General features: G+C 41.0%; 1 protein-coding gene across 2 annotated transcripts in view; it reads right to left on the bottom strand.

The window, feature by feature from the left end:
- LOC124057549 (protein unc-13 homolog B-like) overlaps window positions 1–19541 on the bottom strand; it is a 156803-nt gene that overhangs the window by 89029 nt on the left and 48233 nt on the right. For both annotated transcript variants that reach the window (XR_006843128.1, XM_046385932.1), the window contains exons 9-10: window positions 5275–5556; window positions 4782–4869 (exon numbers count right to left, since the gene is read on the bottom strand). Coding sequence is in view for 1 of the 2 variants with exons in the window: in XM_046385932.1 (XP_046241888.1) it covers window positions 4782–4869; window positions 5275–5556 (370 nt within the window). In the remaining variant the exon portion in view is untranslated. The remainder of the gene's footprint in view (window positions 1–4781; window positions 4870–5274; window positions 5557–19541) is intronic.

Raw genomic sequence — 19541 nt, 5'->3', positions numbered from 1 at the left:
TTCTTGGTTTTTTTTTTTTTGGGGGGGGGGGGGGGGGGGGGGGGTTGCCATGAGGAGAAGATGAGACATTGCTCCACTTTCTCGGGTCATGTATAACATCCCTTATTGCCTCCTCTATTTCAGCTCATGCTTAAATCGCTCCAGTTCTGTCAGGCATGTCCAAAACTAGACAAATGTGCTTTTCTGAAAGGAAATTAAACTGCAGGCTAAATCACATGGACACGTTCTCTTTCATATCTCTTTTCTGGTCATTTAGCTTTCTGTAGTCTCATTCTAATGAGTAATTAAGTCTGAACTTACATTACATTGTATGGCTTACTACACTTTGTCGATGTAGGTTCTCAGTCATCCGGATCATGGTCAACTGAAGATGCCTTTTGAATGTGTGATGAAACGTCTTCAACACCTTAAAGACATCCTGTTGCCTTTGCAACAGCCTCCGAGCACTTCAACTTACTACACCTTCAACTTCAGATGCAGTAAGTCTGTAAACTCTACAGCCAGAGAGAACTGAGGCTCAAGTTTTGAGAATACTGTAATTTACATATTGGACTGACTGGAATAAATAGACACATTAATCTCTTCTTAAGGGTGTTTTTAAACCTGCATTGTTTGGTCCAGTTAAATTAGACTAATTAATTAATTTTGGCCTTGGAATCATTTGTTTGAGCAGATCTTGAATCATACTTGCCCATGCAACAAGACCCTTTAGAGGAAATTTTGGTCTGGTTACAAACAAATTCTGGCGGAAACGTGATCCAGCGTTTGACCCAGGTTAAAAGGCAAAGGCTCTCTGCAAGACTTGGCTGCAAGAGTAAAATTAATAGTTGCTAGCAGATAACTAAAGGGACATGATATAACAGTGGCATTTGACACCCTGGAATTGAGACCAGGCTGTTATGTCAAGTGCGTAACGTTGAGTACAAATGCAGTGAGCCTTTTACATAGCCGAAACTCAGAACTAACAATAAACCAATTGCCAGGGACTGTGTAAAAACCATTTTCTGCTTCAGTCTGTTGTTCTCCACTATAATTAAGCCCAAGCTATGCACGAGAAGCCTGGAATTTCTTATTGGATCTGCTCACAGAGAGGTCTGTCATCAGCATTGGTGTTTTTGCAGTTGTATCTGAAATTAGGGAATTTCAACTCAATCCTTTTTAAGTGTTCTCTGTGGCATAACTCTTTTGTTCTTATTTTTATTACTGTTGTTTATGTGCCTCAGCATCAGAAAGTGGATTCAGACATGGGTAATAATGAGAAGCCCAGTTACAAGTCTGTTGTTTTCTTTAATCACTTAAAGAGGGAAGCTGAACCAAAAATGACTTAATAGCAGCAGAATAGCAGTTGTGCTATTAACTGTAGTTAAGTAAAGTAGCTTCCACATTTAAGGATAATGTACTCCAGTGTGATTTGTAAATTCAACATGGAGCCAACCAAAGCTTGAGCATGTTTTATGACAGGATGTATTATTTCAGTGCAAGCACACACATTTATCAACAGCTGCAGCTACTCACCCAAACCATAAACAAATGTAAGATTGTGTTTCCATAGAAATGTGACATTGTTGCCATGGCACAACACTTGCTACACAGACAAAAAGACTATTTTTGTCTTTGTGGTGATGACTGCTGACCAGTGGCGACTGCATCTGTCGTCCACCCAGATTTCAGTAAAACCGGCACTTGTATTTATTTTTTTCTAAATGCCATTTTAAGAATAATGCCAGAAATTTTACACAACCTAATGACTGACACATGAAAAAAGGCACACTCATTTTTTAAGCTGGATTTTTTATATTAGACTGGAATTCGATTTTTAGCCTTATATAATGATGAAAAATGTAATTAATTGAAAAGATTTTAGTCTATATGTAAGATGAACTATTTGAGGGAAAATTAGGTTTTTTTCTTCAGTGAATTAAAACATATGCTATGCAGTAATAAGTATATTTATATAAAGATTGTGGCACAAGTGACTCCAACATACATGAAGAAGGGGGATGGGGTTAAGGGTAGCGAGGGCTGCAAAGTGGTTATTAAGAGATACGTTGTAAATTAAAAATAATCAAAAAGCTTGTACCGCTGGAAAAGTGATATTCAAAGTGATTTTAAACTAATGGTAGTTATACGTTATAGCTTTTATGAACAACACAAAGATTTCTAAAGTTAAACTGACAAAACAAACAACAAAAAAAAGCAACTGTTTCAAAATATTTTTTTTAAATCATACCATGGGAAAAAAAAGAATGTAGGCAAGCATGGCCTGGTTAACATTCATGTTTTATGAATATTGATTGATATGCACAAATGCAGCATTAGTCTAACTGAATACACCTAAAATATCCTCTAGCTAATGTAAACATTGAGTACCAGGGGTTATTGCAGTAGGGCTTTAATTCTTATATATCTTTTATCATGACGCATGTCATTAAGCACGTTCAGAATGTCCTTTACAGTGAAATACAGTTATTTACAAATTGCTGAAGTGAAATCTGTTGTTTTTCCAGGCACATCTGCACTCTGATGACTGATCATTACTGCTCTCCCACATCAAACAGAACCTTGGCCTAAACATCATTTTGATTAGCTACACTTGATCACCAAACTGAAAATGCTAGTGTACTCTATCAACATGCATGCATGCGCCCACGCACACACACAGAGAAAACATCCAAACTGCACTCCTGAGAGCACACACTAATGAGCGTCAAACAGGAGAACGCTTGTGTAATTGGTCGTGAAAGGTGAGTGATCTGCTGCGCCTGCCTCCCGGGTCTTGAGCAAGATCAAAGGTGGCATTTAAAGAAATGATCTATCATTGATAAGCAGGTCAGGACTTGATGAAATAATTATTCTCTCAGATCTGTGCTGAAGTAGCCGACAGCAGTGGCAGAGAAGATATCTTCACCTGTAAGGAGGTGGTGGTCTTTTAAGTCTCTTTGTCCTGTTGGTATAAACCAGCCCCACTAAGCAGTAATAATTTGAACTTATGAGAGCCGCTCATGTTCAAAAATATAAGAAAGCCTTTGTTTTTCTTTAAAACCAACCTTTTCCCACTTTTAACATTTTCATATTTCCTGATCTATTCTATTGTCTTGTTCCTGGAAACAGTTTTTGGAGCTTATTTGAATAAATTGCTGCTGGTGTATAACAGAAAATCCTGTCTGCTGCTGAAGTTACCATAATATTTGAAAAGAAAATGATGCTTTGGAACTGCAATTGAGCACTCTTTCTTCAAGAATATAGCACATATATGAGGAAATTTAAGTTACTAACTAATCTAAACTAAAGATAGATCCAAGAATCCAAAAATGGTGCAGCAGAGACAGGAAAACCTTGACAAGCTCCAACAATACTTGATCCTACAGTTCCTAAATTGCAATTCAGTAATGTCTGTCCTTACATACCTCAGTGTCTGGGAAATGTTCGTCTCTTTCAAAATATTCACAATATAACTGCATTTCTTTTAAATATCTGACTCTTTTGATACATATAAAATGCAAAATGTAATTTATTTGATCATTTATTTGATTGGCTGCTTCAATCATAGCACATTGGAGGATACGTGAAATATACCCCTGAACGTATTATAGTTAAATCTCAGCTACTCTCACAATTGTACTTCTGTTAGTACTACAATATTTAAGGTCATGTTGCTTTCAACCAGTCGCACTGGTTCTGGTTAATTGTCTGTCTTGCTCAAGGACGCTTGAGTAAGGCGGATGCTTGTCAAAACAGAGCCTTGAACCTACTAGTCCCTCTACCAATTGGTAGCCCAAATGAATTAAGTTGTGCCATTTGCCAGTTCATGTTTCCAAGTTATCAATCTCACTAATGCCAGCCACTCTTGTAGTTTAATTCATCTCAGTGCATCATTTGTTTCCTTCTACTTTATGAGAATCGAGAGAAATGTTTAGAAGCCCCTTTCAACAGATTCTAATTTTAAATAAACCTGGACATGAGTGGATTTTCAATGAAAGAACTGGTCTGAGAAAAGAAAAACAAGATTCAAGTCTCCACTCCAAGGTGGTTACAGATAAATAGGTAGGTCCAATCACACCAGGAGGAGCCTAAAGGAGGAGTAGCTCTTGTTGTTGGATGAGTATGTGATCAGTACCTGCCTTATAGTGGTGCGTGTGAGTGTGCATGTGTGCTAATCACAGTGTGATGATTTGGCTCTCATCTGGGGACAAAACGCCACATCGAATGATTATTTCAAGATTAAGATTTGGCGTGTTATGATTACAACTGGGTTAAAGTTAAGGCAAGGGTGGCAGTTATGCATGTAGTGCTTATGGTTGGGCTGAAACAAGCCTCCAAGGAAAGAATTTAATTTAAGTCAATGCAATGTCGTCAAAGCAAGAATTTACTTCCTGTTTTCTCATGATGTGTTTAGGAAGTAATTTACTTACTTGATACTTACACCAACTCCAATACCACAGTCAACTGTAAACCACCCCAAGGTGGCTTTTAATATAATGTGAGAAATCGTTTTAACACACAGTACCAAGTTAGTGGAAAATGAAGAAAACTGTAGTGAGAATGTGTTTTCCAGCTCAAATTAGAAATATTTAAAGAGTTCAAAATTGGTGCAAATTGCTATGGCATGACTGAAATCTCAACCAACCCAAAGGGGAAAAGAAGTAGAAAAAGTACTAACGTTACATGAAAGAGGGAAGAGAGTTAGAAACGTGTCTGTATATCTGAACTATGTAGTGTGCAAGAAGGAGACAGACAAAGAGAGAGCAGTTGGAGTGGGCAGAGAGAGTGAGTCTTTCTACCTCAAGGAGCTGTACTCTGACTTTGTTGTATGCTTTGAGCCAGCGAACTTTCGAAGGAGAGCAGGGTGGTGGGCCATCTTCAAAGAGACTGAGAAGGATAAAGCAAAAAAGATCAACAAGTTCGAAGGTACAAGTTTAAAAGGGACAGTAGACATTAATCAATATCAAAATTAAATCAGTCCCCTGAATCTTGCTGTCAAAGGATAGGTTCACATTTTCCAAGTCTGTCTTTTACACTTTATTAGTCATAACAGATTAACTCAGACTATTGAAGCCTCATATTAGCCTCACTTTACCTTCTGATTGTACTTCCAGACAAAACAAGGACTGTGAATTTTGTCTTCTATTTCTTACATTGGATACACATCATGGTGAATGAAATTCAATGAAATGTAACAGCAAGTTGACAGAGCATTATTCTTAAAATTACATTTTGTGAATTAATCTTTCAAACCTAAATGCCTTCTTTTTTGTCTACTTTTTTTCTATATACCTGATTGTAGTCTGAGTCTTGTTATTATGGTTGTCCAACACTGGTTTTGGCAGGATGAGTGAAGAGTCTTTCAAGTCTTTGTTGGAGCCAGACTCTGGTTGTGGATGCAGCTCCTTCTCATCCTCCTCCTCCTCCTTTTCTTGTTCATCCCAGGTAGATGGCTGGCTATTGAGATTGGGCCGAGGGCCGCTGGGATCTCGGCGCTCATCGGGCTCAGAGCTGAGCTGAGAACTGGCTGGACTGAGGTTTCCGGATGAATCAAAGCGGCTGCTGTCGGGTGGACTGTAGGAAAATTAAACTGTTAATTAGATTATGATGGTGATTTGGAAAAGCAACATGCAGTTAAAGGACTACACAAGAACCAAAAGGTTTTTCATTAATTCAACATTTTTAAGAAATTACAACTTAAAATTCATGTGATTTCTAAAACTGATACAAGAAAAATTACTGCAGAAAAAAATGCATGTATACACAAAAGAGAGTTTCAACTTTGAAAGGACTGATTTTGTAGGCAGAACAATTAAACAACTAAGGGTAAAGGGAAGGGTAAAAGAAGCTCATCATCACCAGATCCAGGGAAGAAGGTCACACAAAACAAGAAAAATTAACAGGATTGAATAGACTGATGAATGAGATTGAATGCAGTTCATGTCAAGACAGGGCTGGCATCAGCACTGGGAGGTCCTCAGCCTTCTCAAAGAATAGCTGTCACACTGCAAGTTATGCTGATGATATGCTGATAATAAGACCAGTTATTATAGTTTTTCATAACCTTGACGGTTCGATCTAAATGTTTGTCTCTGAGTGTAGAAAAGAAATACCCTCTGTGATTCACTTGCTTCCACTACAGAATATTTACAGAATCTACTAATGTATTTAGGTACCATAAAATGATACATCCATACTTTAACCTTTTAACAAGATTGAAACTAAGAGGTTAAAAACTCTGTTAGAGCAATGGAGATATACTTAACCTTATTGATAAATGACAGAAGTGGCTGACTGAGTAGAGTACTGTGTGGCTGCTGGATGATTGAGACTGCTAACAAGGAAAGTGGCTCTGTGCTTTAACTGGTATGATTTAGTTTGTCTTGGACGTATGCCAAATCACTTCTCACTGTTTCTTTTATTCCAGTGTCCAGCCTGCCTCCATGGTGTGCACTGCCAGACCATCATAAATCTATCAAGAGTTTGATTCATGTAAACAAATTGGCTGAGAGTTGGAGAATAATTCAAAGAACTGCAGGGGACAGAGAAAGGAGGGGCTTCATACATGCCTCACAAGCGAAGCCCTAATATATACCACTGGTTTCTTCAGTCACTACACTTACATCACTGTCAGGAAAGCTATTACTGAGGCACAGTAAGTACAAAACAGCTCCAGTACATTTACACATAGTGGTGAGGACCTTTCAAGCATGTGTAATTATTTACTTTAATTTTAACTAAATCCAAAATGTCTAAATCTAAAAATATACATGGGGTTTTTAAGTTGTTGGATGGGAAAGGGGACACAGTAACTAAAGAGGAAAAGAAGAGCAGGAAAGGGACTATATTTGGATACAGTAGTATGATGAATGAACAATACCATTTATCATACAAATTGTACTAGCCTTTTTGCAGCTTCCTTTGTCAACAAGTCCTTTGGTTGCTCTGCTTCCAAATCTGCATGCATGGTGTCAGGTGTGTCAACTACACTGCTATCTACTTCACATGGATCCATCTTAAACTGAGGTTTATCCAAACCTTCTGCTATGGATACTGAGTGAGAAGGGAGGCCAGACTGTGGTGACTGTGCTAAAGTGTCACAGCTTCCTGTTTTTGAAGATTCTGCTGGTCCCTCTGTATCACTTGCATCTGCACTTTCAGTTTCTCCAGAACCTGGAGAACATTTCTCAGACTCCGGCTGACAGAATTCATCTGTAGGTTTTGTGCTGTGGGACTGAGGTTGGGTTGTGACTACAGGAAGGGTGGACTCAGCTTTGTGCAGATCAGGGTTTCCAAACATTGAGCCAAGTTTCATGCCAAACACAGATGAAGCATTTGATGTTCCATCCTTTCCAAATGGCTTTTCGTCCTGGAAAATACCAGATGAAAGGTTTTTAAAACCAGAAAAGAGACCACCATCTGTCTGTTGTGGCTGTGGTGACTTTGCCTCAATGGCTGGAGATGGAGTGGTGGAGAAAAGGGATCCAATAGACGATGTGCCTTCAGCAGCTACTGACATAAAGCCGAATTTAGGTGCAGTCAGACCTGGTATTTCAAATATGCCCTTGGCTTCATGAGCTGAGGGTGATAGACCATTGCCAGACTCTGCAGAAAATGGCACCTCTAAATTCTTAATGTCTTCTGCTTCTGCCTTAGGAAAAGCTGTTTTCATGGTGGATTCGATCAGCAAACATTCTTCTGCCTCTGTTTTATCTGTTCGTTCTGCCTCCTCCAATAATCCTTTTTCAGGTAACTCAGAGTCTTCGCTATTTTTAACATGTTCATCTCCAGATAAAGGTGCTTTCTCTGTACCTGTATTTTCAATACTATCAGGGACAGTAACCTTTGTAGAAGGATTCACTTGTCCAGACTCAGTACCAGACTGTTGATGTTCCTCAGATTTTGTTGCTTCAGAACCTTTGAATATACCAAATAGGTCATTAGTAAGAGAATCTGCAGCAATGCTACTTGGAAGTCCAAAAAATGAGCTTTTCTGTTGTTGTTGTTGGGGCTGATGTGGAGTAGGTGATGTTCCAAAAAGTGAACCAGGTGAACTTGAAAAAAATCCACCAACAGTTGGTGATTTACTTGGGGCATTTGGGGTGGAAAACATAGACATAAAGCCAGAAAATGGAGCTGGTTCAGGGGGCTTCTGTGGTCTTGGCTGCCTTGGACCAGCCATTCTTGGTCCAGTCATTCTTGGTCCAGCCATTCTTGGGCCCCCCATCAGTGGCCCTCCCATTCTTTGTCCTGTTGGGCCAGGAGGCCTGGCCATTCCTGGCATGGGCTGATGTTGTGGTAGAGAACTAGCAGGTCCCAAAGACAGACCTTTCAGAGGATCCACAGCTGGAGATGTCATGACTTCTGATGAGTTTGTTTCAGCATTTTTATCTTCACCTAACGAGGAGACCACTGTAACATTCCTACTTTCAGGTTCCTCTAACCCACCTGCAGTTTTGTTGCTAGCTTCTCTAATCTCGAATGTAGTCTCAATTGACTCCTTTGCAGTCTTATTAGTTGTCGCTGTCAGTTCTTCTTCAAAAGATTTTTCTGATTCTGAAACTGCAACCTCTGCTGCAATTACACCCACTGTGGATTCTGCAGTTGGTTTCTCTACTGCTAGCACTAAACTGGCTACAGTTGAGTCTTTTTCCACATCTGCAACAGCTGGTTGTTCACCACCAACAGCTCTCAAAGGTTCCTGAGTTAATTTTTTCACATCAGCAACTGTTGTTTGCTCTTCACTAGAAACATCCAAATGCTGCTCAGTTGATATATCCATAGCTGCAACTGCTGCTTGTTCTTCATCTGCAACTTTTGAAGACTCCTGTGTTGATTCGTCCATATCTGCAACTAATGTTTGCACTTTACCATCATCTTTTAAAGGCTTCTCAGGTAACTTTTCCATATCTGCAAATGCTGACTGTTCTTTAACATAAACTTTTAAAGGTTCCTCAGTTGATTTGTCCAAAACTGCAACTGCAGTTTGCTCTTCTTCAGAAACTTTCAGAGGTTCCTCAGTTTGTTTTCCTGCCTCTGGAACCTCTACTTCAACAATAGTTTTCACATGTTCCACTTCAGGTATATCTGATTTAAGCTCTTTGTCAGTATAATCCATAATACTCTCTGACACATGCATGTTGTCATTTTTTTCTGATGGGCTTCTGGTGGCAGCTCTATCTGTTTCATCATCTCTGGTCTTAATTTCAAAAACATCTGTTTCTGATTTAGCGACTTCTTTCTCAGCATCCACTATATCTTTCATTTCCTTATATTCTTTTTGGATGTCTGATTGTCCCTCATCCACTATTTTCAAAGCTTGTTGGTCCAATAGTGTCTTTTTCTCTAGTAGATTACTGTTCAGATTTGCTGTATCTGTGATAGAGGTTTCAACCACAACAGAAGCATTTTCATTATAAGAAAGATTTTTATTGGTGTGTGAGTTTGAATCTTGACCATCTTGACATGACTGCTCCACTTGGAGAGCCTTGACTAATGATGTAGAAAGAGGCCCAGAGGGTACATTGTCCATGGCATCAACAAGGTGATCCTTTGTTTCATTTGAAAAATCGCTTGTGGTTGAGGGTTTAACTTCCAAGGTAATCTCCTCTTTCGTGGGAACAGTTTTTTCTGGCTCTGTGTTAGTTTCCTCCTTAAAAGACATTCCAAACAGGCCAAACCCAGTTTTAGATTTGTTACCATCAGAACCCCCACCAAGTGAAAACATGGATGAAACTTTGAAAACACTGTCTGATTCTGGTGATTTAGAAGACACATGATGTGCTTCTGATGCTTGCTGGTTTTGTCCACCAAACACTGAGAACAGTCCTTTTCCAGAGGGTTCTGAACCTCTGGATGTTGGTGTAACTGTTGGTCCTGGTCTAGGTTCAGTTTGGGGTTGGGCACTAAGACCTCCAAACTTGGAAAACAAACCTGCACCAGGGGTTTCTTTTTGAGTAGCAGAGCCTGGAAGGATGCCACCAAATATGGCAGATCCAACTGAAGGTCCTCTTGGTGTTGTACTACCCCCAAGATGACCTCTGGGACTGGGTGGTTGCTGAGGTACAGATGTACCAAACATGGAAAACAGGCTTTTACCTGGAGGGTCCTTGGGTGGAGGACCTCTAGGTCGCACACTTCCACCACTTGGACCTCTTGGGCCAAATGGTGGCTGACTACCTGATCCCCCAAACATAGAGAATAAGCCTTTTCCCTGGGTCTCTTGAGGGGTTGACAGCGGTGGTGCTGGCAAGTCTTTGGATCCAAGTGAAGATGGGGAATTTGATCCCCCAAACATTGAGAGGAGCCCTGTACCAGAAGTGTCTTTTGGAGATGAGCCAGGAAGAATACCACCAAGTATTGATAATCCACTCTGGTGGGATGTCTGCTGTGGGGCTGCAGTGGAGCTGCTAAACATAGAAAATAATCCTTTTCCTGGTTGCTCATCAGACTGTCCAGTTTCAGGCAGACTAACCCCGATCGTTAAATTATCCTCCTTGGATATTATACTTTCCTTTGTAGGAGGTTTCAGAGGATAAGGTTCAGAGGCAGATAAGGTGACATCCCTTTCAATATTGTCATGTAGGTGTTGGACTCGGTCAGGTGATTTTGCAGCTGAGGTTAAGGGTAGTCCTTTAAGAGACTGAACCTCCTCTGTGAAGACAACATCTAGAGGGGTGTCTTTATCCTTGTGGACTAACTCTTCAGGAGTTACAGCACCTTCTTTTCTGTCCTTGGACGACAGCTCAAGTGGTGGCTCACAAGTCTCACTGATCTGTGTTTCAGCTTCCATTAGGGTAGCTTTAATGGTTGAGCTTATCTCGGTCGGCATGCCCTCTAAGACAAGTTCATCTACATGAACATGGTCTGATGTAGTCAGTAGAAGCTGATGCTCTGACTCAGTGAGGGCCTCTGTGCTACTGACTTCTGTAGGCCTAACATCCTCTGATATATCAGACTGTGCAGGAATATCAGAAAGTAAAGAACCTTTGCACTCTGGTAGTGTTACTGCAGTGGGAGTGGTATCTTCAAAAGCACTAACTTCTGACAATCCAGGTTTGCTACATTCATCAAATTTGTGTTCAGCTGTCTCTTCCTCTGGTGAACTTGCTGCTGAAACAAAAATATGGGGTAGTCGAACATAAGGTTTTGGCTCACCTGGCTCAATTTCCATATTCACATTAGGCACTTCTGAGGAATTAATGCCAATGTAGATTGACTTTGGGTGGCCATATTTTTCCTCTATTATGTTACCTTCAGTAGAGACCTCACCAGATCCAGTGCTGACATTAACAGATTCTGTGGATATAGCTTGTTTGATTTCCTCTGAACTTTGCTGCTGTGATGTGCATACTTCAGAAGTAACCTCTGACAGTGGTTCTGGAAGTTCCACTGAACTGTCTTCAATTAGAATATCTTTGAGTGCAATGCTATCTAGTGATTTAGCTGGTGAAGATTCAGGAAGTGTCAGTTCTTTCCCTGGTGTCTCTTTTCTGTGGCTTGCATGAAGTGTTGCCTGTGGTTCCTGATACTTTTGAGAAATGAATGAAGATTTGAAACCATGCATTACTGGCTTGTTGGAGGAAGTGACCACAGTAGATATCACTGGGGATGTCTGAGGGCTCATACTACACAAAGCTGAACCTTCTCCTTTGTATTGTGATTCAGTAATTAGTGACGGTGCTGGATCTAACTCTGTCTGCAGGGTTGCAGATTGATCTTTTGATGATTCCGATTGTGAGGAAGGAGCTTTTTCATACACAGTTGTTAATGGGCTAGGTTCAGCTAAGCATCTTGTTTGAGTTGGAGAAACACTCAATGCAGATGCCTCAGAAGTAACTGCGACATTGCTCAAAGCAGGAGTCTGTGTTGGAGTAACTCGAATTCTGTGGTCCACAGGTATAGACACACTTTGACCATGATGAGGCATAACAGCAACTGGGGTAGTACTGACTGGAGGTTGGGAATCTAAACCACTAAATAATGAAATCAAACCTTTAACAGAGGTGGTTCCTGTTTTTGCTGAAGATACATCAGGACTTTGTATTTCAGCTCCGCAGCCCTGGTTCTTTGGCATTTGGCTATGTTTTATGGAGGGTTGTAATTTAAGTGCACGCTGACTTGAAGTCAAGCTGCTCGAGGGTACAGTTGGTGTGTGATATTGCTGGACAGTGACTGGACATGGGCCTGGCTCAGGTTGTACTGACAGTGGAAGAGGTTCTTTTGTATAATATTCTGCAGTTGCACTGCTCTGCACTGTTTGTACATCAAAAGATGTTAGTAAAGGATCAGTTCTATGTCCATCATGTGCATGCTGATTAACTGAAGGAGGTAATGATTGAACATTCAAAGACTGTGGGGTAGGAACAGTTTGGGATCTACCATACAATTGCTGGGTAGAAAGATTTGGCAGTGTCTGTCCATTGCTTGCCATTGCTCCACTAACTGCTGGGCTTTCCTCAATGCTCCCATAGCTATCCACAGTTGGCTGCTTGATAAGAATCTTGGGTCTCAAGGCCATGTCATGCTGAACATTTGTATCTTGTCTTTGCAACTTTGGAGCCTTTGTCTGAGCTCTAGTAACGGTGTAACCAATTTCTGCACAAGGTTGCTGGTATTGCTGTGGTGGGACTGAATGTTGTGTTTGCAGATGAGTTATGATCGAAGACAATTGTTCAGGCCTGTCGGATTTAGCATGTGTACCACTGATCTGTTGATATGTACTGTTTCGTGAGAATGTAGCAGATTCACTGTCCTCAATAGCATGGCTAGGTAAATTCTGAGAGGGATATATCTGTCTTTGAATATGCACCGAAGAAGAAACTGAAGTATTCATTGGGTCAGAGTTCAGTATTGTTCCTGACAACATTCTGTAATGTATTCTAGGTTGTTGTTGTGACTTTTGATTTTGAGACAATTTTGCATCTTCTCTGACCTCCTTAGGGGTAGATGGAGATATGTATTGCTGCTGAAGACAACACTGAGACAGAGAAGACATATTCGATGAAGAGAGATCTGTTGCATCTTGAAGACCAATAATTGCACTTTTGTTCTGAGGATCAACACTTAGGTCAACAATGCCCAATAATGTTTTCTTTAACTGCCTTTCTGTGTTCCATCTTTCAAGCATTTCTTTCTTTGCTTTCTTGTTGGTGAAATTCATGGGCTTCCCATCCTCTTCCGCATGATTACATGATGTGTTACTTGTATTCAGGCTGTCTTTTGCAGAGAAGTCCACTGGTTTATTTTGTTCATGTGTGTCCTTGTAGTTGGTCTTTGAAAGAGATAGGACCTCATTACTGTGGTAGGTAGATATCTGTTCATGCAATGTCTCAGTTGTGTTGAGTCCACTCAAGGCTTGTCTTCCTTGGTGATGTGCAGATTGCTCCACCATTAGTGGTACACCAACAGAACCATTCCTTGTTAGAGCTCCAGTGTTTCTGATATTGTGAGGTGATCCATATTGTTTCTGCTGTGGTTTTAGAGACATATCCAGAAAACTTTTGACATAGCTGGCAGGAGCTGATGCTCTTTGATCTAATTCTTGAGAGCCACTGTGCACCAATCCTTGTTGCATCTGTTCTTGAAATCCTATCAGTGTCTGTTGCCTTTTGGGGTGCTCCTTGGAGGGATATGTTTCCACAATTAGTGGAACACCAGCAGAATCTGTTTGAGAATATGCAAACCTTGATAGTCTTGTCCTTACCAGCGACACAGGATCTGAATTGTTAAGAACAGTGTCTGACTTAGATACTTTTGTTGACATGTCTAACGTGCTTTGAACTGAATTTGCTGGAAATGTAGAGAGTAGAAAAGATTGGTTAATGGACTGTGATTTACCACTGGTCTCACTTACACTGGAGCACTGCACTGCCATACAGCTGGCAAGTGGCTGATGCAGAACAGGTAAAATGTTTGTATTAAGGGTTTGCTGTTTTTGCGCAGGCATCAAGGTTTGAGGTTGCTCCTTGCATGCTGATTCCAGTGGTGCTGATTCAACCACCAGTGGAATACCAACACAGTCTTTTCTGGCAACTGCTCTTGCACTTGGCTTATTTACAAGCGAAATTGCTTCATTTTGAGTAAGCTCACATTCTGGCATTGTTGTCTGCAGCACAACTTGGGGTGGCTTAGGGGACATATCCAGTGCTGTAGCAGTGATGGGTTTTGGTGAGGTCGCTGATGACTGTAAAGTTGAGTTATTTGAGTGAAGAAAGACACCAGGTTTGCTCTGCCCGAATTGTTGATATAATGTAGAATCTGAGAGGTACTGATTTTTATTCTCACACTCCTGCTGCGCTTTTGCTAGAGACCTGCCCTTAATGTCACCAAGAGATTCTTCAGAAGCAATATCTACAACTAGTGGTAGTCCAACACAGCTTTTCCGTGCAAGTTCACGGGCACTTGGCTTGCCTCTCATGAGTTGCATAGCTTCATTAACACTGTCATCTGATTTCACTTCCAGAACCACCTTGTTCAATTTGACAGAAGATTTAGAAGTCATGTCTAGTGTAACTTTAACTGTATTGGCTGGTGCTGTGGCTTTCTGTTCTGGTTTAGAGATTTCAAGGGGTTCAGAAGAATGACCTAAAAGAGACTGCTGCCTTGGTAACAATGTCTTTCTACGATGAGATGGAATCGCTTCTTTCCTAAGAGAGTATTTTAACAGATCACCAGTGTAAGAATGATATTCCTCAACAGGTACTGAATCAATATATTCTGTTGTTTGTCCCTGAGATTCTGGTGATTTTCCTCTATATGACAAGTCAATAGAATCATGATGACTAGAACTTGTGTCTGCCTCCTCAGAAATTAATGTTTTTTTCTTTGTCAATGACAGTGCTTCACAGTGAGGATCCTTTGATGGTACAACAATTTGCGGAATCTGCTGGGTTTTTGTCTTGGTCGACATATCTAATGTAGCTTTAATTGAGTTTGCTGGTGCAGTGGTCTCTTGATGTTGCTGATCCTTACCACTAGACCTATAGCAAGTGATCTCCTGTCTCAAAGCAGTTGTAACTGTTGGTGGGCTTTGGTCCATTTTTACACATACAGTAAATGAGGAGTTTGGCTGCTGTCCCTGAGGGTCGGCTTCTTTCCTCATAACAGGGCTTACCAATGGTGAAGTGCATACAGGTGGCAGTGATTCAGTTTTTGCAGGTTGTTTCAAACCTCCATCAAGGCTAGATCCTTTACTGGAAATATGAGTAACCGAAGAGCTTCTTGTTGAAAACATCATGTTAGTGTCAGAACTCTTTGGTAATTCATCAGCACGTTTGCCAGAGGCTCTAACATCAGTTTGGTTTGTCTCAGTTAAAGAAGACCTGCGATAGGCTGGTGGTTTTTGGATAAACCTAGTAGAAGAGATATGGCCAACTCTACCCTGTGTACATGAATTTTGTATCTCTGATTTGCTACACTGATCAGGTGGTATACAGTTGTTCTGAGAAACTGTTCTCAGAATAAAATCTCTTGGACTTTGTTGTAATGTCCCCACAGAGGGATATTCTGAATTAGGCCATTTGACTTCTTCCTCATTCAGGTTAGTAAGATCTACAGCACTTGTGGTCTTGTCAGGTAAGTCTGCATTTGCCTTTGTGTCCATCGATTTTTTCTCTTTAAATTTTTTCAGTTCGTACTTTGTAAAGTCAATAACTTCATCTTTTTGTGTAGATTCTACTTTGGCATCTGTTGCATGTTTTTGTTTGATGTTTTTGTTTTTATTAAATTTTGGAGAAAAATCTAGGACTTTATTGCTTATTTGAGGTTCAATAGGAGTTCCAAAGTTATGATTTTGTTTGTAAAGTTGGATTTCATTATATGCAGTTGAGCTGTCATTCAGTATATGTAACTGAGGTGTGAATTGCTGAATCAAAGCTTGTGGCTGCTTCACTGATGAAGTAATGCTGACCTTGCTTATGTCACAAATCTCTGTTTCTGTAGCTTTACTTGTTTGTGATAACACACTGGGTTTGTCTACCTGTGATGGCTGCCTTGCAAGCTGGGGTCTCTGTGGGGAAACAGAGGGCACAACGGTTGTAGAAGATGTGGTGGGTAAACTCTGCACGGAAGTTGCTTGTGCTGAAAAAGCTGAAGAAGCTTTGGAAACAATTGGTGTTATAGGCAGTTTCCTTCCTAACTGTACAAGCCCTGGAATTCTTGAAGCTGACAGGGTCTCAGGCAGGTTTCTGGAATATTTTGAAGTCTCTGAAACCTTGCCAGACACTGTAGCAGTTGTTGATGATGACAGTTTATCAGCTTTAGTTGTATCAGAGTTAGAAGACGTTCCAGTGATTCCTCCAGTATCTGAAAATACAGATTTTGACTTTTGTTTTGGTTTGTCTGCAGCTGTATCATCTGCATGTGCAATCCTGATTTCAGGGATTGGGTAACGCCTGTTTGGAGAGATTTGTCTTGAACATGAAGATGAGTATGTCAGCACATCTTTTTTCTCTTGATTCTTCCAGTATGGGCCTCCATGCCCCCCTTTTAGTGACTTTAAAGTAAAATCAGCTGCCTCCATTGGTTCCTCTTGAAAGCTGTAACTCTTTTTTACTGATTCCACCTTGATCTTTTTAAGCTTGTACATTGTAAAGTCTACAGCCTCATCTGCTTGAGAAGATATCGATTCCTGAAACATTTGAGAGAAGCTTTCCAAATTCATGTTCATTATTTTTTCACCTTTTCTAAGGACAGAAGTTAGGTCCATGGGTGCATCTGAAAGCACTAATTTATTCTGTTGCTCGCCTGGAATCCAAAAACCTTTATCTTCACAGAGGGGGATTTTAAAACCACAAAGAGTCACTTTGTCCTTTTCTTTTTGTTTCAAAATATTAGCAATATTTTCAGCGATATTTCCTAAAGCTTGTATATCCTCTGATGCAGCACAGGCATATAAGTGTCTGCCAGTTCTATCAGTTAAAAGGGAATAAATGTATTCCTCATCTGTATAAACATAATATCCACAGTCCCCAAAATCAGCTGGCCACCACAACCCTTTCTCCAACAGTGAAAGCCATTGTTGATACCACTCAGAATCCTCAAAGAGCATTTCATCATCCTCATACCCTTTTGCTCCTGTAGACCTGCTTAAATCCACAGCGCCACGTGTTAAATCCATTGGACCCATTTTTGTTGCAAGTCGTTTTAAAAACTCAGTTGCTGATTTCAAACCAAAGTCTTCATCTTTTACTTCACTACTAACACCACTTTTTTCCATTACTTTGCTGAATTCCTGGACACTACACTCTGTGAGTGACTGACATCTACTTAACTGTGTCTTTGTTAACTCCATGGACAGATTCAGGGGATTACTTCCAGCAATCCAAGATTTTGTCTTCCCGTCAAGATTGTTCAAATGGTCACAGCTACTCCAGGGTTTCTTGTCTCTACAACTCATGTCAAACAAAACAAGATCTTCCTCTGGTTCAAGGAAGCGGTTTCTACTCGCAAAAAGTTGGGCAGCAGCATCCTTCCAAGGATGTGAGGGTACATTAAAGCCACTAATGTCCATTTCTACAGGATTTAACCATATGTGATTCTCTGATTGAGGCACTCTAACTGTTGGTGTTATAAGGTCTTGGCATCCCTTGGAGTGTTCCTGAACTTGAGTGGCAAGTGCTTCAGCAAGGGCATAATCATTGAGTTGCTGCCACAGAAGAGCTTCTATAAGACACTGATGCTCATAGAGCTCTGGTGGAATAACACCATGCTCTGTGAAGTTGTATAAAAGATCCTTATAACCATATTCATGTGCTGTTCCATACAAGAGACGCTGAATTTCCTCAAGATAACGTTGTGTTGGGGAAATTGTAGAATCTTGCCAAACTTGAGATTGCAGAGGTTCTTTGTGGATATCAACAATAGAAGTAGCTGCAGCAACGCCAGTTGTGAGTGTTGTATTTGAAGTTATATCCTCCTTACTTTTTGGTAGTAAACGATCAAGAAAACCCTTCTCAGTTTCCTTTCCAGGAGCAGAAGTGCTACTGTGAATAGTGCCTGTTTTGAGAATGCCAGATATCAAACCAGGGGAGATGCTGTTTGTGCTGGGTTTTGGTTCCTCCTTCACAAGCTGAGGGATTGATGGCTGCTGTGTTTTTGATGATGGTTCATCCGTGACACTCAAGATACTTGAGAGGAAACCTTTTTGAGCTTGACCTTTTAAATCCTTATCTGTGGCAGCATCTTGGGAGGAATGCATCTCCACTGGTTTGGTTCTCTGAATCTGTGGTCGCCCCTGCCCTGCACGTGGCTGGTGTTGCTGCTGAGTGGTTTGAAGATTCACTTGATGAGAAGGTGATGATGACTGTTCTATGTTACCTGATATTCTGTTTATCAGGCCAGAGAATAACCCCCCTGATTCAGTCTGGGTTGTATTTGGCCCTGATTTTATAGATGGTTGACCTGCCTGAGCAGGTTGAGGTGGCTGTTGTTCCTGCGGTACATTTTCACCAGAAGCAAGCTTCAGAATACCTGAAAGCAAGCCTCCACTTTGAGTAGGCTGCTGCTGGGTTGCTGTATGTTGAGTACTTGGTATTTTTCCTTGTTGTTGCTGCTGTGGAGGCGATGTCTGACCAAACAGACCCGACAAGAATCCTTGCTGACTGGTGGGTTGACATGATTGTTGACCAGGTCCAGCAATGTTTGATTTATTTCCCTGTTGAGAACTAGTCTGTAGGGTGGGTTGTTGTGGCACATTGTCTGTAGATGCTAATTTATTAAAAAGCCCAGATAACAATCCAGCCTGCTGTGGCTCTGCTGCAGAGGCAGTAGGTTGTGGAGGTATCTGGTTTTGCCTCCGCAGAGGCTGTCTGTTACCTTGCTGTGGTTGCTGCTTGTTTGGATGACTAACAGGTGGCTGCTGCTGCTGTGCTACAGGACTTGCTGAAAATAAACCAGAAAAGAACCCTCCCTGTTGATTAGGTGGTTGCTGTGTTGTCTTAGGGCCTGCTCTTTGTGCCTGTTGTTCTGGTTGACTCCCCACTGTAGACTGTGGGGTGCCTGCATCTGCAATTTTGTTTAATAATCCAGTAAGCATCCCTCCGGGACTGCTGGCAGGCTGTTGTGGAGGGACTTGATTTTGTTGTTGTAGGTTTTGTCTATTGCCCGGTTGCTGACTAGGTGGGTGCCCTAATGTGTCACTCTTTTGCTGGTTTTGTGAGGACTGGGCTGGGTTTGCAGGAGCAGGATCTTGGCCTCCCATTCCAAAAAGGCCAGATAAAAAACTTCCTTGCTGAGGAGGTGCTTGCTGTGCTGCTTTTTGGTTTGCCTCTTGAGCACCAGACTCTGACTGTAGCTGAGATTGAGGAGGATTAGGTTCCACAATCTTGTTAAAAAGACCTGATAACATGTTACCTGATTGTTGATTTGATTGTGTAGCCAGAGGTCCTTTTGGCTCTGAAGCTGTTTCTGTGAGTTTCAACAAACCCCCAAAAAATCCACTAGGTTGAGACACTGGCGTTGTTTCTTTTGGATCTAGTTCTGTTGTTGGGTCAGGCTGTTTCTGTTGTTTGACTGAGCGTACAGGTTGTTTTAGTTGCTCTTCCGGTTGACCTTTGTCA

Source organism: Scatophagus argus, chromosome 4 (assembly GCF_020382885.2).
Source record: "Scatophagus argus isolate fScaArg1 chromosome 4, fScaArg1.pri, whole genome shotgun sequence".
In the NCBI taxonomy this organism is placed as follows: domain Eukaryota; kingdom Metazoa; phylum Chordata; class Actinopteri; family Scatophagidae; genus Scatophagus; species Scatophagus argus.
Note: the sequence above shows the minus strand (reverse complement) of the source record. Positions and strands in the feature narration are given on the sequence as shown.